Genomic DNA, 25887 nt, shown 5'->3' on the forward strand with positions numbered 1-25887 from the left:
AGCAGTGAACGGCTGTATCAAGCTCGATTACATATATAAATGGTGCTATTGTATCATGTCTTAGTGGAACCTGTTTTGATGAATAATTAATTATGCTGTTGAGCATTGTGAGATGTTGCACCTAATGTGACTAAACCAATCCATGCCTTCTTTGACGCTCTCTACACAATGGTTTCCAGCTCGCGAGCATAGCCGAGTGTATTCTCCATGATCATTTGGCTCATATCTTTGACGTAAACTCCATCTTCACTGCCTTCCGCCGCAGTGTTGGGGAAATAGATGTGGCCCTCCTTAACCAGCCATCCGCGGTGCTTGGCAAATTGAATAACATCTCCTTCTGAATTCAGGAATAATAGCGATTTGGTGGAGCTTATCGGAAGGCTAGGGTAGGCTCGCTCGCTGCTGCTGGCGATTTCGGATCGTATTTGGTTCTTGAGGATCTGTCCGCATCCGTTCAGTTAGCCAATGTGTCACAAGGTGCAAAGGCAGACTCATTAGTACGCACCTCAGAGAAGACACTGTACTCGTCGCAGGGGACTTCGCTGCTCTTCATTGCCTTCCATACTCGATCATAGCTTCCCTCCATAAGCCACCTCTCCAGGCGAACAGGGTATCCCAGATATCGGTCGCCTTCCACATCGGCCCCGCCACCATCCCTGTTTGCCAGACTCTCCAGCTCTGAGTGGAACTCAGCGTAGCGGCCCTGAGTGAGGAGCAGCAACAGGCTCAGACCCGTGACCCTGTTACGTTCAGGGAGGTTTGGCGGCAAGGTGGCTGATGGCAGCTCATAAAAGGGCTGCAGCTGCTGAACGTAGCGCGTGAAGGCATCGGCGTTTTTGGCGCGAATAGAGAACAGGGCACCTTGCTCATAGGTCTCTCGGGCAAGGGCAAGAAGGTTCGAGGGTGTTGAGGGAGTCGGAGTCAGAGCGTTGAGGCTGAGGAGACTGAGTTTGGCCTTGGAGAGGAGGGCGCTGGCCTCGGGATAGCTCATCTGGGGAGACTGCTTTAGCTGGGAGAGAATCTGGGAGAGGCCTCGGTCAGCCATGGTTGCTACGGGGTCGCGTTCTCTGAGAGATAGTTCGGTGTAGAAGCTGGAATTGGCAAGGTAACGTGACGGAGAGGATGTCGAGTGTCGATGCTTAGGAGTCTTTGTGGCCGGTTGGGTGGCTGCAGGTTGCTTGTACAGATGGTGGCATAAAGTGCAGGTATTCTAGGCTGAATGATGACGAAGAGGTGTTAGACGGGTGTTAAAGGGTGGATGGTGGGTGTTAATTCTTACTAATAGAGGTCCATTGCCTGGTGCCAATTGACGTCCACTGGTGAATTCCCCACAGAACAGCTACCCAGCACTGCTAAGGTGAGCGAGCAGTGGAGCACAAACAGATATGCAGAGCAGAGGCACTCAGGCGCGGTTGGACATCGCTTAGTACTCTACGAAGAGCGATGGAATGTTACGGCAATGTACAAGACAGGTAAATCTTTGCGAGGGTGTATGGATTGTATTGTATTCGCTTTCGAGCTAGTATAATCTAGGTATCCATTGTCCATGCCGTTAAAGTCGTAATCTAAAGTCTACGCAAAGTCATCTGTATATCGAGATGCTGCCGCTTGTCTAGCGTCAGATTCCGCCTCTCTTCTCCTCGACTTCTCCAAGTCCGCTGCCCACATGGCTGCACCCGTGGCCGTAGTTAGAAGAAAGAAGAAAGAAAGCACCGGTATGAGCTCAAGGATCATGGCCACGGTTCCAAACCAGACGTAGTCCCACTCAAGTGTCTTTATTTCAATTGCTTGGGCTGGCTTTGTCAAGCCTCGCAGTTGGAACCAGCGGTGATGCGATAGTTTCCCGAGTCGAGTGCCCGTTATAACAATAAAGGCAAAGGTTCCGACATAGGGGATGAGGTTGAGAGGAAGGAAGAAGATGAGCTCTACAACTTGAATTGTGCTCCATGGATTGAAGGTAGCCGGGCTCGTCGGCTTTCCCAACATTTTGACTGCATCGGGTGCATCTTCAAACAAGAGGCGATGAGGAGATATCAGATCCTTCAGTGAGAGTTTGATAAGCGTGGCCTAGCAATGGTTTAGCTGCAGTTTGAATAACCGGTTCATCTCGTCTTGTGGGCTTACATCAAAAACATCCACTCGGCACTCATCAACAAAGAAGCCTTCGAATAAGCCCTGAACAATCACCAATCCTTCGCCCAGCACGAGAACAACGGCATTAAACCAGGCGCCCCAGCCATGGAAGATGGCCAGGAATAAGAATTGCGGAAGGAATGCAAACGAGAAGAGGACGAAGTATACGAAAAATGAGATCAGAGACAGAGGGACTAGCCGTCCGAATAGGAGAGGCCAAAATTCTCTGTTTCGTGTGAAGTACCAGATGCCGCGAATGGGATAGGATGCCGCAACAGCTGCGCGCTTGACGTAGAGAAACGGTCGGTTATTCAAGAACCTAGAAAGGCATCGTTCTCTGGGCGGTAGCAGCAGAGTGTTGTTAGGTAGACCGTGAGAAGACATGACTGCATCGTGTATAGGTGGTGGTAGGATGCAAATGAGGCCGAGGCCCGTGAAGCTGGCCGTGATGCCTAAATGAAGTCAGTCAAGGCCATGCGTGGCTACGGTGACACAAGCAACCGTGTTTGGTGCATGCGTCTGCGCATCAAGATTCCCGCCAATAGCCGTGCGGTTTTCTTACAAGGTAGTAGATGACGTCTGGCCCAGACGCTAATTGGTCCATGGTTTCACCCGCGAGTTGCCCAGGACTAGGGAGTTTGGCACATTCAGAAGGCATCCAATAGTCTTACATCGCACTTCAGAGACCAATGAAGACATCTACAGCGGACTGATGCTGCGTCCACACAGCTCAGAAAAGCTCTTGTTGATGATGTATCTTATGCAAAATATATCGGTAGCTTGGAGTATTTCTGCCAGCCTTTACAATACAATATTCCATACAATAGTAACACATGATTCTGCCATGCTTCATTCACCCTTTCACTGCAACGGTTGATCTGAAGCTCCATCACATAGATACAGCTGAATCTCATGGCATCTTGCGCCAGCTCGCCCTAGCTTGTGGGATACAGATGAGTAGGCGCTATTGTATTCCATGTTTACACCACATTCACGCTGACAATTGGCTTCCGCATTGCATTTTCACCCACACCTACCTTGCGCGTTGGGGTGGTCCATCTCTCTCGCGAAAGGATCAATACATCTAAGGTAGGTAGGCACGACCACATCATTCGAAATGCGAATACGACGGGTATCAATGCCGGTCACGTCACTGCGCAGACGGTGAGCGAGATCCCGACGTTCTTTCCTTCGGTGATGTCCCCTCCCTGAGCCTAGAGGAATCCGTTACGTCAACTTCTCGGCTGTCAAGAGCTCTTGCTCTAGTTTTCGAAGCAGGATCGGTCCCTCTGAGGCGTAGATTGGCCAACCACACCGCCAACTTGAGGAAGGAGACCGCGTCTTCCTCAGGCACACACACGCCATCATACGACCGCCGCTGATAAGATGGACGTTCTTTCCTTCCCAGTCTCGGGCACGCAGTACTCTTCTGCTGCCATCAAAACTCCTCCCTCTCCCTCTCCCCTCTCTTCTTCTTTTCTTTCTACCTCACCTCTTTTCTCTCGTTTCAACCTCGCCTTCTTTACTCGTTCATTGTTTCTGTCTCTCATTCACATCCACCTCTGTTGGACTCATCGCACCGACATCATTTACGGATCGTTCGTGATCACGCCAACTCTGCCAATCGTACTCGCCCATTATGCGGGTCTTCACCTCTTTGGCGGCCTTGATAGCCGGCACCGTAGTGCAGCACGCGAATGCTCAGGCAGATTACGGGTACAGACTGCTTCTTCCTTCTCCCTGCTTGGCTCTCATACTAAATTTGCTACAGAACGCATGGCGGCAACCAGGGCAACAATGCCAATGGCAACTCTGCTGGCCTTCCTGCCGGATCTCCAAACGGCGGCTTCAATGATGACCCCAATGGCAATGCCTATGGAAATCCAAGTGGAAATTCCAATGGCTCTCCTGCTGGCCTCCCTGGAAATCTCCCCGGTACAACTCCTGACATGTCTACCTGCGCTCTCCAAGTCGTCACAACAGTTTTTGTCACTGTATACCCTACTAGCCATCTTACGCCTTCTGGTGTTATCCAGCCCAGTGACTTTGACCCCGAGCAAACCATTCATCAAACTGCGTTCCCTACTACACACGTCCCGATTTCTTCAGCTGAATCGGTTGAGGCCGCACACACCAGTGTCAAGCCTTTCACCACACTCACAATCGACGTTTGGGGCAGCGATCCTGATTCCTCCAACGCATTTACATCTGATGTTCCGTCCGCCCCTATCTACACTGATGGCGCTTCTGATCCTGCTGAGACCTCCGCGGACTTTCCTGGTGGTTTCCCTTCACAGACACAAGAGCCTTGGCCCAGCAACGCACCGGTGTCTGAGCCTTGGGAACATCCCACGCCATCAGACGGACAGTCATCTTTCAGCGCTGGACCGGTTATTGGTTCTCCTACCGCTGTCCCCCCTGAAAATTCCGCATACGGCAATGGGGATGACTTCCCTAACATTTCTTCCAACCCCGGTGGCGGACAACCATCCGACTACTCTTCGCCAACTGGAACAGGTGGTGTGAATGGCAACCATCCTGTTCAAGTGACAGTCATTGGCTCAGATGGGAAACCAACAGTCCTCGAATTTCCTGGAACCCAACCCAGCAACGGCAATGGTAATGGTGCTGGCCAACCTTTCCCCACAGTCACCGCTCCGATCTCTGGCTTCAATCCAGGTGGTGCTTCAGAAACTTCAGGCGTCTTAGCAACCGCAGCTGAGACCATGTGCACCAGCTACACCATCATCGGGCCCAACGGAGTTCCCACTATCGTCCACTCTACTTGGGTCGACTTCCCAACAGCCACTGCGAGCCTCCCTTCAGGGTTCCCATCAGATTTTCCATCGGGTCTTCCATCGGGTCTTCCATCGGGTCTTCCATCGGGTTTCCCTTCCAGCCTTCTCTCTGGCCTTCCTTCAGGCTTCCCTTCAGGCTTTCCATCTGGCTTCCCATCTGGCTTCCCATCTAGCCTTCTCTCCGGCCTTCCAACCAACCCCAGTGTCATCACGGGCTTGCCTGGTGGACCAGTCATCGCGACACACACTGCGTTCACTGTCCTTGGCCCTGATGGACTTCCAACTGTCATTGAGTCATCCTGGCTGTTGCCCGCACCGACAAGCACGCAGCTGGGCATATCTGGTCCGAATTCTGTAGGTGGCTTCCCAAATCAGGTCACTGGCATCCCAACTCAAACTGCTGGAACGGTTGCTGGCATGAGCATGGATGGCAGTACGACTTGCACAAGCTATACAGTGCTGGGATCTGATGGCCTTCCAACTGTCGTTGGTACCACTTGGGTCGTTCCAAACCCAACTGCCGGCGCGATTCCTGCCAACGTCGTCACTGGGGTCCCAAGCCAAGCTAGCGGAGTCTCTGGTTACCCTTCACAACTCGGAACGAATGTTGGTGGTGCGAATGCCATCACTACCTGCACGAGTTATACTGTCCTGGGAACTGATGGGATTCCCACGGTTGTTGAGTCCACCTTTGTTGTGCTCGCGAGCAGCGCTCTTCCTGCAGTTACCAACGGACTGCCTCTGCCTTCTGCTCAGGCTTCTGGATTTCCACAAGGCAGCGGGAATCTTCCTGAGGGAGGTAATTTTGCCACAACTTGCATCACAGTCGGCGTTATAGGACCAGATGGATTCACAACGCCTGCTATCCAAACCATTGTCATCCCTACCAGTGGCCTAGGCAGTGCTTTGCCTGTTCAAACCAATCTTGGGTACCCTTCTCTTGTACCTGCCCAAACCGGTCTTCCTCTTCCCCAAGGAGGCCTTTCTGCTACTCCTGCTGGAAGTGAACTTTTCACCACCTGCATTACGGTTACTACAGTAGGACCAGATGGCATGGCAACGCCTGTTGTTCAAACTATTGTCGGTTTTCCGAGTGGTGCAGAGCTTGGGGCTTCTCTTCAGCCTCTCCCATCTGGTGGACTGCCTCTCTCTAACCCTCAATTTTCGAGTGGTAGTTGGATCAACCTCCCTACCCTCACTCAATACGGATCTTTGGGAACCGGTCTGCCAGTTGTTTTGCCGCCATCTGCAGTGGTTTCTGGCCTTGTGGAACCAACCGGGACTGTTACTGGTACCCGCACTTCGACTTTTACTGTCACCAATGGTCCTGATGGACGGCCTGCCACTCTTGTCCCGTACAGCGACGAGTGGAACAATCAAGCTCCAGTGTTGGAATCTTCGCCGCTGTCATAGAATGCCTATGGCTCGCTTCCAACTGGCCCATCGCATCTTGCAACGGCTCTCCAAACTAGCACGTGGACCAACGTCATACCAGAGCAAACTACCACCTACACGATCAACTTCCCTCTTACCACCCTGGCGACTGTCACCCTTCCCAATCGACGTGTCATGCGACGTCAGCAAGAGTAAGTCACTAATTGTCTACCTATATGCAATCTCTAACCTAGCATAGGTCAGTAACGTCAGAGTTTGCATGGGACAACTCTAGTTCTGTGCTCTCCTTCCCGGCCTTTAGTACCCCGAGCCCCTTTACTCCCGTTATTCCTTCTGCAACAGATTCCGTGCCACCGCAAGCTTCTGCTGTGGATGGATCAGATTTTACCCCCATGTGTCCTACTGGTGGAAAGATTGGCAATTTTACACTGGACGTAAGTACACCATATACCTCTCACCCTCTTGTCATACCCATTGCTAATTTGAATAGTTTGATGATACCAAGGCCGGTCCACTCTTCAACCCTTCTCGCGATATCTGGTTCTCTCAAGGGTTCCTCATCGCTCCCCCATCGTCTCAAACCTCTCAATCTTACAGCCCTTCATCCGGCGGCCAGCTTGTGGAATTCATGCCACCATCCCTGCCTTTATCAGCTCATTCTAGTGTGGGAGACACTGCTGAGATTGGTGTTGGTCCAAATGCTCCCAACCACTGCTTCAGATTTGACTTCCAAGGCGCGAGTCTTGGCTGCGCGGCACAAGGTGCCGAAAATTGGTGTGACTTTGAAGTTTCAGCATACCGCTACAACGACGTTTCGCAAAGAGAGGAATCAATAGCCTGGTCTGAGACAAAGCATATTCCAGCATGCCCCAACTTCCCTCATGGGAACTGCCGGTTGACTCCTGTGTCGTTTGATGGCTACACGAATATCACGTCGGTTCTGATCAATTTACGTGTCGGCAATGAAGTACGAGTCTGGTGGGGAGATGACTTCAAATTCGGCTGGAACGACAATGGTTGTGATGCCGCGGCTTGTCGCGCGAATGCTCTTCCTCAGCCCATCAAGCGTGAAGTTATCGAATCAGCCGCCCGCCAAGGAGTCTGGCATTGGACTCCGCGTGGGCTGAAGCGAATGGATGACGGATATATCTGGGAATCAGTATAATAGCCATCATTTGATAATTTCGGAGGGTAGTTAGGTGCGATGAAATGCGGTGGGATTATATTTGCTCTTTGTTTGTTTGTTGATGGGGACAATTTGAACCTAAATTTCTTGGCGAGCAGCATAATGTGGTTGTAGCTGCAGTATCAGATGTAATGGCGAACAGCAGTGGGATGGGGGCTAGGTCATGTAAATCACATTGTTATGACAAAATCAATGGACATTTCTGACGAGATTCACTTCAAATCTGGTTCTAGGGGGTTGATGTGACAATTTGGCGAGTCGTAAACAATGAGAGAAGCCATGAGCATATCACGCCCATGTAGACCTGCTCTTGGTAATCAGGCATAAACGCGAGTAATCATTTCGCTATAAATATTGAATTGTAAAGGCAAGGATCCGCGACTCTTTACAAGGGAACGACGACGTACGAGTAGTGGATAATGAAAGGAGTAGCTATTCAGCACGTCAGCGTGCGTGGAATTTGAGCATTGAATCCGGATATGAAAGAAAGCCGCTTATTACTACTACAAGCATTTACTTGAGTAATAAATGCCCGGTTCTTTAAGCATCTGCTACTATAACTACATATCTCTAGTATCTATCTATTACTATAGCTACGTTTCTGTAGCATGTGTGTTACCGTAGTTGCTACCTATCTATTGTTGATATCAACTACTATGACGGTATTGGAGTCTAGTACTTAGTATTATTTGCGACACGGGATGCTGAATAGCAAGATCGGGGTGCTGAATAGGCATTTCCATAATGTATACAGATGCTATCTAACACTAAAACGAGTGTCTATAGTGAGTGCTTATAGCAAGCCAAGAGGGGATTTCCTGTCCCGCAAGGGCTGGTTTCGGTTGAACCAGGTAGACATGGCATCGGCATCTTTGTTCTTGCGCCCCATTGCGCCCAAAAATGGGCATGACTCGTCCCAGGGGGTGCAGTCAGCCTCACACGGTGGCAGATCCGAGGGGATGGTGCCAGATTCGAAGTAGTCGGCCACGACTTTCCTGGTGCATTGGCTGGGGGAAGACGCCACTGCGGAATGGCCCATGGCCTCCTGGATGAGGACCCGGGCGCCGGGGTGTTGGTCGGCCATGGCCTGGGCGGCTCGCAGTGGCGTGACGGGGTCCAGTCGGTTGGAGAGGAAGAGGATAGGGGCTGCGGGAGTGCCCGGCCGGAGGGCGGGATCCGGATCGGGGGTGGTAAAGGGGCCTTTGAACCGCCAGTTGGGGCGGATACGCCAGCTTGAGCATGGGATGCGGATTGTAGACCATTCGGCGCCAAGGATGTTGGAAGTGTCCATCTGGTTCTTCACGTACTTGTGCCAAAAGGCGACGTCCTTGTGGGAAACGTCGTCGCCATCATTGCAGACGACGGCGTTCTGAGCCTCGGTCCTCTCAATGGGCCAGGCCTCGTCGCCTAGGGGGCATGCGTCTTTCATGCGGGGCACCAAGCCTGTTCCCACGGCCCAGATGGCGATGTCTGTCAGGTCTCCGGATATGAACTTGTCAAATATCGCTGCAAGCCACTTGAACCGCTTCAAAGGTGCATAAAGAATCAGGCCGGCCAGCAGTCGAATGTCCCAGCCAGTGACGATAACGACGTCTCCCGAATCTGCCAGCACAGCTCTGGGTGTGTGATCCAACTCTGATAGGAAAGCGTCAAACCGACGGCGTATGTCGGATGCTCCGTGGGCGTCCGACTCACGAGCCAGGGCGCATACTTCGGGACCGGCAGCGGCACAGCCCTCAAAGAAGTGATCGAATATCTCATCTGCATCAACAGTATTTGTAAGCCAGCCCTGAGAAGGAAAGAAAACGGTTAGCAAAGGTGACAAGAGCATCTGTACTGTACGAGAAACGTACTGGGCCCGTTGTGTAGTCGTCAATATTGCAAACCCCGTCCAGGACCAAGCGGCCAACACGGCCGGGAAACATGGAAGCAAAGTAGTTGCCAAGGACGGTGCCGTATGAAAATCCAATGTACTGAAGACGGGGAACATCGCCAGGTTCGTCGTGGAGCTCGGCCGACTTCCTCTTGGGAGCAGATCGCCTCTTAAGCTCTCCCCCCATGTCGGAGTCGTATGTGTCCGGTGCTCCATACCCTGTACGTTTTTGAGTGGCCTCCTTTTTGCGCAGCTCGTCGATTCTGTCAACCATTTCGACCATGTCGCGTGCGACATTGGGCGTTCCGACAAAGGCCATGGCGTCTTCAGCCTCCTGACAGCGCTGGCCAAAAGCATCCATGATGGCAAGGCTGTACGCAATGGTGCTGTCGCCCTTAATGAGAGCGCCGTTGCCGCGGTTTTCCAGCAGGAAAGCGTCTCGCGCCAGCAAGTTTCCATTGAAGCAGTCGGAAGCCGGAGTCGTTTTGCCAACGCCACGGGGGTCGAAAGAGACAATCTCGTAATGGCGGCGTCCCGGTTTATCGACCGTGTACTGAAGATAATGGCCGAACCTGAGCATAAATTCGACACCAGAGCCACCAGGTCCTCCGGGGTTGGTGAAGATGGCGCCGCCAAAGGCAGGATCGTCGTCTGGCACGACGGCAGGCAGCTTGATCATGGCAATGGTGGCTACTCTTGTATCTGTCTCGTTGACCCAGTCAAGAGGCACCTCCAGGCGAGCGCACTTGTATTCGCCATAGCAGTCGTGATACTCGAGTTCATCGCTGGCCTTGACGTCGTCCCATTTGAAACGGACGTTTGCCGAAGCGTTGACTCCCGTGATGGCCAGCACGGAGCAGCATCCTGCCGCCAGAAGACGCGAGCAGAGCCTCATGGCGATGCCTGCAATTCTGGCAATTTAAATAGCAATGCTGAGTTGGTCAGTCGTCGTCGAATATAACGATATCAATGAGGGGAGAGGGGGGAGAGGAAAGATGAATGAAAGAGAGCAGAGAGGTTAGATGAAGCGACAGGGCAGGGCAAGTGTAGGCCAACTAACCTCGCCCAAGCGGGAAGAAGAAGTAGCACGGTAACGATAGACGACCAGCAGCCGAATGCCATGGGCTGTCAAGATGTTTGTTCTAACCGGTGTAACAGCCCTGAGATCATCGGTAGCAGCACACCCGAACAGCCGGGGATTATGACTGGCTTGCCGCTATCAATCGCCGTGCATCGTAGGATCCGAGCCCACAAGCAGGGCTGCAACAATGTATGTATCGAGCCATGTCCTGATCCAGGCAGATAAAGCGATCGTGGGGATTGGCGGAAACGAGAGAGGGGGGGGGGTTTCTTGGTGCGGATTTGGTACCCGGCTCGGCCAAGCAAAATGGGGAATAATGCAGCGCTTGAGGCCTAAGCCCGAAAGGAAAGCTGATATGGTATGGCCGGGCCAGAGGAGATGTGACAGGGTTGGGGAAAGGTTGGGGGGAAATGGAGGTGGCATGTGAAGTTTGCTTTTTTTTTATCACACATGCGGGTGCTTGTACTAGTTAGGGTAGGGATATATCGTGACCGACGGCTTAGGTTGTTGCTTGTTTCAGACAAAAAAAAAAACGTGGCAAAATAATGGAGTTGTTTGCGACAGTCAGTAGCACAATTAGTATAGCAGCTGTGTATCTACAGAACATCTGCAACACCCTGCACTGCAAGGTATGCTTCCTCAGCTTTCCCTGCATGTCTACCATGTGTAAGTCACATGTAGGAGCAGGAGAGGAGGAGGGAGACATACCAATATCATCGAACTACATGTCTCAGCGGGAAAAGAAGACAAAGGGATCAGTTATACATACATAACTCAGAAGATCCAAAAATACAAAAATAGCCAAATATATATACAAATCACGCTCAAGGATACATTTACAGAGGGCGGCGTTCCAGACACAAATCCCGATCCCGTCTTTCGCCTGCGGTATATCACTATTGCATGTATTGAAAACAAGACAAGGGGGAAAAAAAGAATACATTGTATAAACCCAGCGCCGATGAATAAGTAGGCTTTTTAATAATCGTTTCAACCAGTCACTTTCCCTCCCCTCCTCCCGACCTCTCCCTGTGTTTATTATCTTTGCCGAATTCGAAAGTCGTTTTTGAGATTTTATTTGCTTCACTTGATTGAGAAAACAAAAGAGTTCAAAATCAGCTCACCAGGCAGGTATAGATGCGCTCTGTAGATGAAGTTTGATGTGTTGCGTGCTGGAGGCGTATGCGTTATGCATGTATCGACACTTTGTATGCCAGTGTCTAGCTTCCCTCTGCTCTGCCTTTATCCTCAGTAAACACGCAAATGTATGCTCTACGACATGCAGATGGAACACTCTCTACATGACAACCTGTGGACCTCATGTTAGCTGCTTTCATATGCCTCATATATCTCATATACGGCAGGATTGGGCGTCTACTTACACAATCGCCGTCTTGTTTACCCTGCGGAATTCCCATGTCTTCAAACGTTGCGGGTCCTTGCTTGCCTGATTGCTTGCTTGATTGCTTGGCCTTGGCTGGAGGAGAAGCCGGGCCAGGGCCTGGTGCAGGACTTGAGCTGTGCTGAGGAGCAGGTCCCGGAGGAGCAGTGCCAACTCTGTTGGGACCTGGAGGGGGTCTGCCTCCAGGACCTTGAGGCCCGGGTCCGGGTCCATGTCCGGGAGGGGGGCCTCCGGTCTGGACTCTTCCTGGTGGTGGTCCACCTTGGCCGGGGAGAGATCCCAACCTTTCTGGGAAATGGCCACCCGGGCCTCCTGGGCCACCCGGGCCCCCGGGACCACCGGGACCGCCGGGGTGATACTGTTGATCGGGGTGCCCATCCTGTCGTGATGAGGTTCGAGGAGCGAACTGCCCGGGCTCTGGTCCTCCATGAGGGCCGCCCACCGGGCCTCCGGGACCACCATATCCCTGGGGTGGTCTGTTCTGCATGCGGTTCCCGCTGTGGGCGCTTCCAGGTCGGCTGTCTCCTGGGTATGGGCGTCCTTGGCCAGGTCCGCCAGGTCCGCCTCCTGGCGGTCCGTAGCCTCCGGGTCCGGGTCCGTGACCATCGGGCGGTCCGCCTCTGCCACGGCCGCCGCCCGGCCCACCAGGCGGATACATGTTGCCGGCTGACTGTGAGCCCGGCATCGGCCGTGGTGGACCATTTCCTTGTGGCCTGACACCAAAGGCACTGCCTGGCCGGTCCGCTGAAGGACCCTGGTTCGGGGGATAATTATTGTTGAGGCGAGGCCGGCCATCGTCGTCTGGATAGGGCGCGTTCCTCGGCGGCTGCATCCGATCGTCTACGGGATAAGGCGCGGCGGACTGAGAACGCATGGGTGGGGCGTTTGGATCGACACGGATGTTAAATGCCGGCTGTCGATCAGCCGTATCGACGAAAGAGGCCCTGGATGGCTCAGCGAAGCTGTTGTTCTCCGTCACGATTGTAGGACGCATGCCCGGCGAGGGTAGAGGTGAGACTCGCGAGTTGCCAACTGATGTAACGAGTTTGGGCAGTGGGGCTGGACCATCGCCTTCACTGAGCGTGGGCATTGGATTGTTTTGCTTGGCGAATCGATCGGGGCGCTTGCCTCTCATAGAGCCGTGCTGAGACTTGATTCGTCCCAGGGTGGTTGTTTCGTGATCCTGCTTGGAGAGGCCACCACCCTGGCTAAGCGACTCTAATCTGCCGACGGCGTCCTTGTTGCCGTGGTCAGCCGCCAGCTGGTACCACCGCTGGGCCTCAACAACGTCCTTGTTAACGTGGATGCCGATTTCGTGGTAGTAGCCCATGGCAAACTCGCCAGTGGGTAGCTTCGCGGATGCTGCCTCGTGAGCATACTTGAAAGCCAGCTCTTCGTTCTTCTTGAAGACACCCTCGTAGCCAAAGAGGAACCATCGACTGACGCCAAGGGCAGCTTCTGGGATTCCTTGCTTGGCGGCCAAGCCGTAGTAGTGTAGGGAGTAGGAGGGATTAAAGTCACATCCCAGCTGGCACAGCTCGTACGCCTGGCCCATTTTGAGCTGAGCCTTGGCAAAGCCAAGATAGGCCGCCTTTTCGACATAGACCTTGGACGTTTCAATAGCATAGGGCAAGATGCCTTCGGGTATGCTGATGTCGGGCAGGTCGCGTCCGATGAGCATGCCGTAGACGTACGCACCCTGAGGAGCGTCCTCATCCGCACTGTCGGCGGCGGCTCGGATGCGCTCCAGGCCTCCTTGGTAGTCCTTGGTCTCGCCGTGCTGGCCCAGGAGGCTCATCATGCCCATGCGGTACAGGGCGGCCGAGTCCTTCAGGCTGAGGCCCTTGTAGTAGTATTCCTTGGCCTTGGACATGTCGTTGGACTGCTCAAACAGCATGCCCATGCGGTAGACGGACCGCGTGCTGCCCAAGTCGCTCGCCTTCTTGTACCCCGAGTAGGCCTCGCGCTTGTCGACGCGTTCGCCGAACTTGCCGAACTCGAGCCATTTGGCGCGGATGTACAGGGCATCTGGGTGTTCCTGCTCGGCCAGGTATCTGATGATGTTGACTGCGTCGTTGCGCAGCTCGTGCTCCTTTCGTGGGGTGGGGGGGCGATTACCGCTCTCGGCCGCCTCTCTGGCGGCGGCGTCCAAGGAGATTTCGGCCCAGTTGAGCACATCGCGGGCCCAAGTGATTTGCATGTTGACATTCTGCGAGTGCAGCACATGGTTGCGCGCCTTCCACAGGATGTTCTCCTTCTCGTCGTCGGCCGGCGGCACGTTGTCCCCCACGACCTTGGGGAAGGGCGAGAATGAAGGGGCGTCTTCGTCCATGTCGGGCAGCCGTGTTGTCCGCGTCTGGCTGTAGCTCTGGCTCTGGCTCTGGCTGGGACTGTGACCGTAGCCTCTGGGATCGGGCTTCTGGCCGGTGTAGGTCGACAGCGAGGGCTCGCGGCTTCTATTGTAGTCGTGGACTTCACGGGCTTCCAGTTCCATGCGCTGCAGGTCCTCCTGCATGTTCTGCGGCACCTGAGGGGTCACCCTAATCGAAAGGATCAAGACGAGAACGTCAGCAGCAGCCCCACCTCGAATGGCTTAAGGGCTCCATTCAGCCTCTGACAAGGTCCAGCCTCATCCAGGCGAAATGGGAGAAAGGAGGGACATGGAGAAAAAAAAAGGACAAGGAGGCTTAGAGACAGGGATCTGGGAGTGGGATAAAAGGAAACCATCGGGGTGGATGTGGATATGAATATGAATATGGCTTACCGCTGAGGCGACGGCGCAACAACTTCTGGCATAAAATAGTCATCGTCGCTGCCAGGCACGAAGGTGGCACCGAGTTTGGAGGCCATGGCTTCGGAGGGGGGATATGAGACGATACGATACACAGAGCCTCGCCGTCTATACCTTAGGTAGGTAGTAGTACGTGTATGGACGGACGGGATGCTGCTTCTAGAGGATCGGTGGGCGTCTGCACTTCTGCAGCGGTGCCAGCGGTGCAGCGAGTGCGAATGGCGGGATTCGGGCCTCGAACCCTGGTGCGGATTCGGGTATAATAATCAAATCAAAGCAAAAGCAGTATAAGATCAATGCCAGCCAGGCCAGACCTGTACTCGGTAATGCGCGCGGGAAGCCTGGAATTATGTACGGCGGCACGTCTTGAGGCGGTGCACAGGCTAGAGCGGAAAAGGGCCAAGCGAAAGGCCGGATTTTTCTTCGCTTCGTCTCTTTTCCTCCTGCTTCCCTCTTCTTTGTCGCACAAGGGGTTGCGTGGCCACGAAGCAAAACGGCGGTCGGGATTGGGGGGGGGGATGAAGAGAGAGAGAGAGAGAAGAAGAAAAATAGAAGCTCCCGTCAGGAACCGCGCCGTTGATATCGAGGCTGAGGTGTTTAACACGGACTCTCTTGTTTGGAACAGTGAGCTATAATTAACTCCCAGGCTAATAGAGTGTGGCGATGCGCCTCTGGAGGTCTGATGCATGGCATGCAAATCCTCACGCGCCTGCTGACCTGCAGCGGGCTTAGACGGCGGGTTTCGTAGCTAATAGTGGCTGTTTTGTTTTAGGGGGGGCATGTAAGATATCAAACATCGATAGCTTCTGATTTATATCCTCAGAGCAGGTGTTTGTTGATATGAGGCATCTCGAGTGCTATGAGGTAGTTGTCAAGATGCATGAACCTGGATCCGCCTGTATTGTTGGTTTCCTTACAAGGCCAACAGCTTGCTGGCTTCCTCTCCCTTTCAAAGCCTGGACGGGGTATTCATCAAATTACTGTCATCTCCAACAACTCACACTAATGCCTGGAAATCATGGCATGGACGCAATATCGTTGAACCAGTGCCAAGCCAGATAAGGAGAAGAAACGAAACCAGCGGGAGAATGCGCCACCGTCTGTGCCTTGGCTTGGACTGATGGCATCACGAATACTACCCCATGCCACTCCCTTGTGCCGCTCTGTCTTTCAGTTTATACTGTCTGTACTCCGAAGACTCCGCTGAGCCGAGGTCGGTTTCTAGACATTTGGCTCGATATGGAGCCTGAAGATATGGGTTTGGTCTATTATGGGCATGGCGATACCCTACACTGCAGTATGTGACAAGTCAATCCATGCACATGTCCTGATCTTCCAATCTGGGTTTCTGAGATCAAGGTAAATGCCCCTGTATGTCGCTAGTGTGGCTGCTGTGCCGTGAAATCACATGCGCCCAATCAATGCCACAGCGGTCCCAAAGCGCCACCTTTCCCCTGGAGCTTTGAGCTGGCCCCTCCAATCTGGCGAGACGAGGCACTCCAAACGACATTGCGACAACTTCCTGTCCAGCCTGGCTACTGGCACCAATCAATTATGGCGACGACGCTGCCAGATGCCCAGGCCATTGAAGAGCCCTCGTACATCGACTACGAGACGTTCCTCTCGCCCGACTTCGCACCCGCTTCCTTTGCCAACTCCCTCGTCCTCGCCACCAACAACCCCGACGACTCCCCGCTAGATCTCGCAACACCCTTGTCACGGGTCCTCTTTGACGCTCAAGAGATCGACTCGCACATTGACCTCCTCACAACCCGCTCCGCCGTGCCCTTGCTGCAGTATACCCAATCGCAGACGCAGGCGAGCAAGGCCATTGTTGCCCAGCTCGATGCTCAGATCGCAAGCCTAAACGACAGCTACAAGCAGCTGGAGAAGGAGGTCATTGATAAACATGCAGAGGCGGAGGAGATACGGCAGGTCGCATTGCGCCTGTGGGAGACGCTGAGGCTGGGGAGGGCAATGGGAAGATGTTTGCAGCTTGGGAGACAGCTGCAGGTCCAGTTCTCCGAATTGGGCGGCCCCAGCACGGGGAAAACCGACTATGGAGCGCTTGTTCGATGCTCGTACACGATCCTTTCGCTGCGTGAAGTGCTGGACAGCAGGGCACCAGGAGAGGAGGGCCATGGACTCGACAAGCTAAATGCAATCAAGAATCTGCAGGACACTGTCATTGTACCAATAGAGCGACGCATAACAGAGGTGTCTGAGCGCCTGGTTAGGGAATTCGCCATCCCGAGCAGCATCACTTTTGCGCAAAGCGAGGAGGCACGATCACGGCTGACATCCGCCATGACTACGCTATATCTGCTGTCCCCCTCCATGGGTATTCAGCCCGACAAGTGGTCACCAAAACTGCTTTTGCAAGCCCTCGATACCTATGTTCGTTCTGCGCTACAGGGAAGCACCGCATCGCTCTCGCGATCTCTGGGGCAGCTCCCCACGCTGGACAAATCTCTCGTCGAAGTCGTGGCCCATTGCCAGAACATTGCCTCTCTTGAGCTGATCCTCGAGGCTACCGAGACTCCAGCCCACCCCTTCTTCCCAGCTCCCGCGAAGAAGAAACAGCACAGCCTCATCCAGCTGCTGCTGTCTCGCTTCGAAACGAGCTCTTTGGTTTCCTACTTTTGGCGCACCATGGCGAGTAACATTTCCACTCGCGTTCAAGAGATAGCCAGTCGAGGAGGTATAGTGGCTCGCACCCTGCGGACGAATAAGAACGTTGTTGGGGATGCCATTCGGCAGGCAGTTGTTAAAGGGGGGCAGACGCCAGACGTCTTTTCCAGCAGCAAGAAGAAGCCCAGTGTCGAGACGAGCTGGGATCGAGAAATAGCCGTTATGATGGGAAGCGTGCTGAACAACATAGGACGATGATTTTTTTTTTGAAAGCAATGTGTGGAGGGGGTGTTTGGCAGGTATCTAGAGTAAGGTAGGTTCCATTGCTCACTTGACATGCTTCGAGGGACTTGGCGATTCGGTTCAACCGAGCACAGGATAGGTACCCATGCATATAGATTCGGGCAATGGCCGCCATGTTGTACAACATGAAAAGGAAAAGTAAATGTAAATGACGAATAATACTGTATCAAAGATTCAGCCTCTTAGAATCATGCTTGGAAAACGACGCTTCTGTGTCTTCGAGTCCATCTTCCCCATCTCTCACTGCCCTCCCATTAACCCTCTGTGTCCTTTCAAGATCCAATGCCAACGCCAATGCCAATGCCATGCCAAGTGATATCTATTCCTTTGCCCATCAGTATTCATCTGGCGGCCCGGGCCAGCTCCCCTCCGGCACCGGTATCCTGGCCGATCTTGTGTAGATGTGCCTTGCATCCTTGAGGCTCAGGTTTTCCATACACCCTCCCTTGACCGTCAGCGTCGGCCGTGAAGTCCCGTCTGGCAGCAGGCCTCGGTGGATGACCCGGACACCGCACGTCTTACAGAAATAGCACTCCAGTGTGCATCCCGAGTCGGTCTTGCGCGTCCACATGCCGACCTGAGGCCGAATGCTCTCAGGGAATGGAAGCATGCCCTCAACGGGGAAGACGGCAGAGACGCCAAAGGCCGACGATGACTGTCTCTGGCACTCGAGACAGTGGCATACATCGACTGCGAGCGGCTTGGGGAGCACGGCCCGAAAGGAAATGGCTTCGCATTGGCATCGAATCATGGGGTTGGACTCCATTTGTCAGATAAAGCGGGACGAACTAGCGAGCTACTGTACAGCTTAACCGCTTGTGCGTGAATTGAATTGAATAATACGGTGTGTGTGTCTGTAGGTGGGTGTTGTATCTGGAATGTCGCAGTATATATGGAGTACCTGTTTTTGTAGGTCAGACGGAGGAACTTGAGAAGCTGTGTGTAGTTGGATACGAGTAGTAGATGCTTCTTTTTTGTAATTTGGAGATGGAGTTGTCAAAGTCATCGGAGATCTGGGCTACTGAAGGGCGTATGCTTTTAAACATTGGCGCTAAAACGCACTTTAAATCGATCATGACATTGACAACGGCGATGACGCGTGAAGGGCTGGCATATAAGAGATACAACACTTGATTACAATGAGATGCCTTTTTATCTAGAATTATTCAATTTTCAACTATCATCAGCTTCAATCCCAATACCATTTTCAGTGTGCACATCCATCACCAATGATATCATATTACCTACCTGCTGACCACGGAAAACACCGCGATCGTTTTTTTTTTCTCGCATCCCATCCAATGGCGAATATCGTTATAACGAAACAACTGTAACGGTGTGCGCGGCTTTTCACTTTTCAGCGAGCCCGGCTGCGGCACCGCCGGCAATCGTCCCCCAGCGGCCCTTGTAGCCAAACCCGCCACGCCCCAATTGCTCTACTCTAATTCGCATTAAGCTTCTTGCTTTCTTCCCTTCTCCATTGTTCTAACCCAACCCCCTTTTTTCTGTTATTCTTACGAGTATTCTCTTATGCTCTGCTGTTGATTCTGTCCCAGAGTGCGACGGGCGTCGCTGACCTGAATTCTCCCTCGAGATCATTGTCCGTGATTGGAGGAGGCAACAACAATTCGTCGTCGAGGAAGCAGGTTCTCTAGAAAACTCGGCGGCGCGAGGCCCGCAACCATATATTCAGCATGGTCCGGTACGAGATCTTTGATGCCCGGGACTTGCTGTCCTTCCCCGGAGGTGACAACAGCACAGACACCGTCTTTGGAGGCGTCCACTTCAACCTCACCACCCTCGAGCACTGGAACTACACCTACTACAGCAATGGCACCCTGTCCAACAACTCCCGCTGTTATCTGACGTACGAGCCGTACGAGCCCCAGCTTCTCATCAGCAATGGAACCTTTATCAACGCCACCAAGTGCTACAGTGCCGTGGATCCAATTGGTGCTCGGGGCTACGTGGGAATTGGCTTCGCGGCCGTGTATGCCGTTGGACTCATGCTCACGCTCACTGCCCTGGCCAAGCACGGCAGACTCCATCTACCCAAGGAGAAGCGCTTCTATCCAATTGGTCGCCGCTGGCAGTGGTATTGGGCTTGCTTTGTTTGCGCGTGCGCCTTGATCAGCCTGTTCACCAACATCGATATCGACCGTTACCATGTCGTGGAGCTTCCCATCATTGTCACCTCCTTCTTCTGGTTCCTCATCTGCCAGGGAACCATTGCGCTGGTCTGGGAATCAGTGAGGCACTGGGGAAGCTGGCAAGAGAGGCAGTTCATCGACCCCAATCCCTTTGTCTACCGTACCGACGACCGGCGCTCAAAGATTGAGTTTTATCTGCCCTTGTGGTTCTATTTCTGGACCTGGATGGTGAGCTTCCCTTCCAATACTGTCAAATATCAAACCTACATAAGGCCCGTTTCTTATCATGCCATGCTATAGAACTTCTTCCTCGTCGTGCCTCGTGGCTGGTCGTTTGTGGAAATGCAACGATCCCCAGAGCAAACCATCGCCAAGGCGATTCCCACTGCTACTGGAGCGCGATTCAAGGCGGGTGCCTTTTGCCTTGTTATTGCTTGGGCTACAATCGTCTTTTCGCTTCGCCACTCAATCTACCACTACAAGCCGCGCAACCGTGGAGTGTTGAATCGTACATTGGGTCTTGTTCGCTCGATTCCGCTGCGCTTCGTCTTGACCGTTCCTCTCGCCGGCGCGCTTGTTGCTTACCAGGTGCTGATTTCCTTTAAATGGACCTTTTCTGTCATGCGCTACGGTGGAATCGTGCCAGTCATATTTGCCTGGGGCTACGGCCCGTCCTTGCTAATCATCTTTGTGCAAGTCGCATATGGATTCGCAAGCCCCAATGAAGACAAGGCCCTGCTTGCGCAACGGCGACAGCGGGGTGAGACTATTGACCGGGAGCTTGGCATAGCGAAGAAGCCGGCATGGTGGAAGCGCGTCAGGGGTGATCACCTTATGAGCATGCGAGACAAGATTTCCCAAAATGTCAACGAGGTCGGAGCCAAGCGCGGGCTCAGGGCCAGGTTCGAAGATGAGGCCGAAAGAGAGCAAGACGACGCCGGAAACGATGGCATCGAGATGAACAACATGTCTCAAAGGAACAATCCTCGGGTCGACAGGGCTGGCGTTGCCAACTTGTCATCCGCAGGGCCAGATCGCTACAACGGAAGGTCTGGGCGCCGGCAGAATGAGCGAATGGTCGAGTCCGCTGCCGGCGTGCTCTTCCCCAACAGCCCGAGCGATATACTAGCTGCCGAGAGGCTTCGGAGGATTGCCGAAATCTCGCAGGACGGACCTCCACCCTACCGGGACGAAGATCGGGGTCGCTCGTCCCGACATGGGGCAAACAACGGGCAGAGGAACGGTAGTGCAGATACCACAAACTCGATTGCTGCCCCGCCCCAGCAAGTGAGAAGCATGCTGGACGTTTGAACTCTTTTAACGACTGCTTTACGGAACGGCCAAATTGAATAATTATTAATGAGTAAGTTGAAGGATGACTAGACGCGAGTAATGACCAACTTGATGTGGAAAAGGGAAAACTCCAAACCAGGCCCGACGACAGCTACCTATTACTCGTACATGACTGTTCGCTTCAGGTTGGGGGTGGTCCTTTGATGATTATATACATGTACGACGCCGTAAATTTAGATTTTGAATGAAGCCTGGAACCATGACATGATTCATGCTGCATGAGCGGTGACTTGAGGTGTATTCCTATCATGTATACACCACCATGAAATGATGCCGGCCCTTCTTGATACTAACCCTTGGTACCTAGGTAAGGCTCGATCTTTTGATAGCTCCTCGCACACGTGAACTCTTGAGATGCCGGCTCGCCACCCCCTTCTTTCTGCATCTGCATCCCACTATTATTCAATACACACACATGTCCATTCTTGGCGGCTTCCATTCTTCGGTTTTGCTTTTTTCTTCCTCATCTTTGCTCGTGTTACACTTGTTTTGCCGGGGGCCTGCAAAAGCAAGCACACAGCCCTTTTGGCAAATGTGCAACCCGTATTATCCGCCGTGGTCACATGCACTACAAAAAACGAGCGGCTTTACTAGGTAGGGACAATGATGTCAGCTCCGAAGACTCCCGTCGACGAAGATGGAGAATTCGGGGGGGTGGTGGGTGGGGTGGGTAAGAAAAAGGAACTTTGATGGATTTGGATGGGATGGCAATCTACCGGGAACTGCATGCCAAACAACACTCCTTTGGGTACCTTATATTAGCTCGGAGCCTCGTCGTCAAATCGACGTCTCGGGTTTTCCAAGTAGAGTTTTCGAAGGGACGGTCGGCTGATGAACCATGTCTGCTCGTATCGATTAAGCCGGCTTTTTCGATCATGTATTCATGAGTTGCCGTTTGATCATTGGCCATCTTGTACCTTTTTACCCTTTTGATGTTTTTTGGATGCTGACGATGCGAATTTTTTTTCTCTTGTATTGGATATGTTTTTGTACCACCGTAAGCGGACGCCCAAGTTCTCTGACAGGGCTGGGATTTGAGAGAGGCGAGCGAGTGACACAGAGTTGACCAGAAGGACGGACTTATGACATGGATATGATGGGATGGTTTGTGTTTCCCTTTTGAAAGGGGGACGGTTGGTTCCCATGTGCTAACCGATTGCAAAAGATTACTTGAAACCTTGAAACCTTGAAACCTCTTGGTAGCACAGCTTTTTTGGCAAGTTGGGGTCTATCTATCTACCGAAGGTATGACTATGATGCAAGCAGCGGTTCCGGATATTCGGTCGATACAATGGCGCGACCTGCTTGGACAATGCCACTTCGTGTAACACATACGAGTACTCTGTGCATGTGTGTATTCGTACGATACATTCACCTACCTATTCTATTCTACGCTTGATGCGGAGTCAGAACTGGTGCTCGCTCGTACCTGTAAGACGAGAGATTGTGTGTGGGGGGTATGTAGATGCCCGTCCCGAGGCCTTCTGAGACGAGAGCCTCTGATGATGCACATCAAATCGTTTATGAGTGATAACCAGGCAAGGGTGTTTCTTGGTGTGTGCGTGCGTATTAGAGAAAAAAGCTCGCTTGCTCGGCACGCTCCATGCCTGCTATCCACATGCTCGTATCGTATGGATGGAGATGTATATATTTATATCGCATCGCACTACTCCGTACCATGTCTATAATACTCCATCTTGTCATGGGATTTACATATACCTACCTATACGGAGTACACGCATCGTCAACGTGGGCACGCAATTATCAGCTCAACGCACAAATGGTTATACGACATCAATATTCCTTCCCTTAGTACCTATCCGGGTTAAAACGGGCAGAAAATCCTCCACAAACATTCCTCCACCAATACAAGCCATTCAAAAAAAAAAAAAAAAAAAAAAAAACATTGCTTCTCCCTTGCCCGCGTGCACGCGCATTGGCACTTTGAAACGGGAAACTCGACGCACCGCTCGAATGTCGTCCAAAACCGATACATCACTTGCATGGGGGGGCGCTGCGAGGATTTGTGGGCACCCCCCAAGCCATGGTTAGGCGCCCACGACTAGCTAAAGAGTGAGGTGCTGCTAGTTCCATGTTTAGCGTAGGCATCAGAGCCATGTGGAGAGCATCCTCGAGTTTTTGAAGGTACGATGTTTGTTTAGCTGTTTTCCCAAGGGCAGACAAGGTTTGCACTACCAGCGGCCACCTTTTTTTTTTATGTATTTATTGTATTTGTTTCTTTTTCTTCTTGCAAATGACTTCTCGGGTGCATAAGACAGAGGGGCTCCAGGTACAAGTCATGCTGCTTGCTTGCTGAAGGGGCTGGGAGGGGTTCCGCTTCTTGCTCCGTATCAGTGCGTGCTTGTCGGGCTCTTGGGCGGTAATGGACCACACGGGCAGCCAAATCATATCGCGGTTGGGTTTCAAGGTTTGCACGAGCAAGTTAGTAGGTAGGTACCTGCCTAGTACCTTTTGCTGTTATCACAAGCCTGCACGAGGTAGCATCGAGGTTACTCGTACCTGTAATTCTTTGCAAGCATTGGATTCAATTAATCTGTGCTCTACGAGTACGGCAGCGGACAGGGACATGGTACATATAAAGAACCTATCTACAAAAGGCAGTACCTGTACTTAGTAAGGGAGAGACCTGCCAGATCCAGGAATGCACAATTCCGTGCTGCTGCAACAGGCGAGGCACGGCACAGTACCTACAGTACGGCACATGCATGCACTCCTCTGGCTGGTCGTTCGTTTGTCCATTCATGAGTACCATGACTTCTTCAGCAGATAAGGTACCTGTGAGACGATGGGAGTTCTGCATGTATGTACGAGCATGTACGAGCGCAGTACCGTCAGACAGAACCAAAAAAGAATGGGAAACATTGGCCTCGAGGGCAAAAAAGCGCCCTTTTGAGGGCCCTGGGAAGCGGGCGTCGCTAGCCATGCCGCTGGGGGGCCCCACGCCATCTTTCAGCAGGAGGCTTGCCCACTGGATTGCCGTCAATGTACCTGGGCCGCGCACGCTAAGGTGTGCGCAGATGACCTGTACCTTACGTCGGCCCCTCTCGACTACGTCAGTCGCTGCCGCTAGCTCGCCCAAGTACCCTTGCCCGGCCGCTCTGGTGTCGAGGTACTTAGCTTGACGGTTAACTTTCCAACCAGACATCTTTTTTTAGGCGCCTGCGTGGCCCTTCTCGCCATGGCCCGCGGAACACGCAGCAGCCAAACTTTGTGTGGCATGCCAGCTCCAGCCGTACTATCGACAGTTGACTTTTCTCGCTGCCCTTTCGCCCTTCGCCTTTGGCATCCAGTGCCCATTTTCCCACTTCCCCGCCTGGAGCTTATTGAGACGGCAAAAGTATGCACAAAAGTATCGCGTCCGCCATCTCCGGCGGATCCCCCGGTCGAAAAAGCGAGTGTGAGCTGTGACGCTGCGCTGCCTCTCGTCATCCTACCTGGCCTGGCTGGTGTGTTTCAAGCTTCTCGTACAAGTCAAGTACCTACTCATAGAGTAGCGAGCCATACGCTCGTATCGTACGTATCAGAAATCGCAGGGCGCGGAGCTCGCATTTGCGACTACGACGACGGTACCTTGTCCCCAGAGAGTGGGCGAGTAGCAGGGCGCTGCCACGAGTCACATGAATGCACATTCTCTGCTGTCCGCCGGTAGCGCGCTGCGATCTGTCTGCAGTTTGCGCCTCAGACAAGGATTCCGTCCTTCCCGAAGAGGAGAGACGAAGCCAAGCCCCAACTGCGCAGCAAAAAAGCTGTCTGGGCATGGACATACTTGTACGAGTCTAGGTTCTGATGTGGCAGCTTAGAGCAAAGGTATGGTGCCTTGGCCCATTGCCAGGTATCTCCAAGTACAGGCTACCTGCTGAGCATCAGCCGCTGCGTGGCAGAGGCTGCCAGATTGCCTTTGCCTTTGTTCTCGACTGTCCTCGATGAAATCCATCCCGAGCATCCGCAGGCCAAGCCGTCGTCAGTTGGGTACCTGGCGGGTTTGCAGAGCCTCGTCTTGCGCCAAAATGGCCTTGCGTATTGCCTTCCACGCAGGTACCGTATACCGGGTGCATACGGGCTCGGACGCAAAAAAAGCGAACAAGAACACCAGCCCTTCCGAAGCTTGGTCGATGAATGTGTGCCATCGCTACGAGCTTGGTTGGCGCCCTGCCCTGCCCTGCCCTGCCAATCCGGATCCGGAGTCCACCGAGGGTCGCGCCGTCTGGTCTGGGGGAGAAAAAGGCGAGCAAGCCAGAGACAAGCCATCGCCACACGGTGCCCCTGCTTGTGCTTCGATTTCGCCGTCGGCAAGCAAGCTCAGGGCGTTGTGAGGTGTCTTTACTTTGGACCGTCCAGGAATCCATCCGTGCGGTAACAAGGCGTGCAAGTCGTCGTACGAGTATGTGAGCGAGCTGGAGCACGAGCACAGTATCATACCTATAGCATTACTCGTGGGTATGCAATCATCGGCTCTTGGATATCAAGTTCAAATCGTCCATGCCTATCTAGCGACAGTCAGCCATTTAGTAGTACTCGTAGTTGGCCATCCAGAAACACTAGCCCACCAGGCACGCATCGTTGTGTCACCGATCGCAGGGTCCGGCGGCCCCCCTGCCTGCTGCTGGGCTCGTCGATGCTGTCGCTGGTCTGCTCAGCTGTCGCTGCGTCCTTGGTTTCCGATTCTGATCCTGGCGATCGTCCAATGGCACGGCCGCAACGAGGTCTGGTCAGTGGCCAGGGTGGTCCGAACCTGGCCACCGTTGCTGCTAGCGGAGGTGCAAGGCCAAG

The 25887-nt window shown here is 53.1% G+C and overlaps 8 protein-coding genes across 8 annotated transcripts; 3 read left to right on the forward strand and 5 right to left on the reverse strand.

Annotated features, from left to right (window-relative positions):
* Positions 1-161: 161 nt before the first annotated feature.
* Positions 162-1045, reverse strand: Triagg1_8170 (uncharacterized protein; the record flags this gene model as incomplete). The annotated part of the gene is made up of 2 exons (XM_062902987.1): positions 162-440; positions 506-1045. 2 exons carry the CDS (start codon positions 1043-1045, stop codon positions 162-164), a joined length of 819 nt encoding a protein of 272 aa, XP_062752799.1.
* Positions 1046-1572: 527 nt separating this feature from the next.
* Triagg1_8171 (uncharacterized protein) lies at positions 1573-3501 on the reverse strand (the record flags this gene model as incomplete). Its single annotated transcript, XM_062902988.1, has 4 exons — positions 1573-2067; positions 2125-2585; positions 3171-3347; positions 3492-3501. 4 exons carry the CDS (start codon positions 3499-3501, stop codon positions 1573-1575), a joined length of 1143 nt encoding a protein of 380 aa, XP_062752800.1.
* A 271-nt stretch (positions 3502-3772) lies between these two features.
* Positions 3773-7491, forward strand: Triagg1_8172 (uncharacterized protein; the record flags this gene model as incomplete). The annotated part of the gene is made up of 5 exons (XM_062902989.1): positions 3773-3849; positions 3905-6319; positions 6404-6517; positions 6565-6760; positions 6817-7491. The coding sequence occupies 5 exons, from the start codon at positions 3773-3775 to the stop codon at positions 7489-7491; spliced, it is 3477 nt and encodes a 1158-aa protein (XP_062752801.1).
* An 814-nt stretch (positions 7492-8305) lies between these two features.
* Positions 8306-10280, reverse strand: Triagg1_8173 (uncharacterized protein; the record flags this gene model as incomplete). Its single annotated transcript, XM_062902990.1, has 2 exons — positions 8306-9301; positions 9366-10280. 2 exons carry the CDS (start codon positions 10278-10280, stop codon positions 8306-8308), a joined length of 1911 nt encoding a protein of 636 aa, XP_062752802.1.
* Positions 10281-11844: 1564 nt separating this feature from the next.
* Triagg1_8174 (uncharacterized protein) lies at positions 11845-14718 on the reverse strand (the record flags this gene model as incomplete). Its single annotated transcript, XM_062902991.1, has 3 exons — positions 11845-12534; positions 12587-14408; positions 14633-14718. The coding sequence occupies 3 exons, from the start codon at positions 14716-14718 to the stop codon at positions 11845-11847; spliced, it is 2598 nt and encodes an 865-aa protein (XP_062752803.1).
* A 1495-nt stretch (positions 14719-16213) lies between these two features.
* Positions 16214-17548, forward strand: Triagg1_8175 (uncharacterized protein; the record flags this gene model as incomplete). Its single annotated transcript, XM_062902992.1, has 1 exon — positions 16214-17548. The coding sequence occupies one exon, from the start codon at positions 16214-16216 to the stop codon at positions 17546-17548; it is 1335 nt and encodes a 444-aa protein (XP_062752804.1).
* Positions 17549-17927: 379 nt separating this feature from the next.
* Positions 17928-18359, reverse strand: Triagg1_8176 (uncharacterized protein; the record flags this gene model as incomplete). Its single annotated transcript, XM_062902993.1, has 1 exon — positions 17928-18359. One exon carries the CDS (start codon positions 18357-18359, stop codon positions 17928-17930), a length of 432 nt encoding a protein of 143 aa, XP_062752805.1.
* Positions 18360-19287: 928 nt separating this feature from the next.
* Positions 19288-21054, forward strand: Triagg1_8177 (uncharacterized protein; the record flags this gene model as incomplete). The annotated part of the gene is made up of 2 exons (XM_062902994.1): positions 19288-19971; positions 20044-21054. The coding sequence occupies 2 exons, from the start codon at positions 19288-19290 to the stop codon at positions 21052-21054; spliced, it is 1695 nt and encodes a 564-aa protein (XP_062752806.1).
* Between the last annotated feature and the right edge of the window lie 4833 nt (positions 21055-25887).

This window comes from Trichoderma aggressivum (assembly GCF_033847375.1).
Source record: "Trichoderma aggressivum f. europaeum strain CBS 100526 chromosome Unknown scaffold_039, whole genome shotgun sequence".
Lineage (NCBI taxonomy): Eukaryota > Fungi > Ascomycota > Sordariomycetes > Hypocreales > Hypocreaceae > Trichoderma > Trichoderma aggressivum.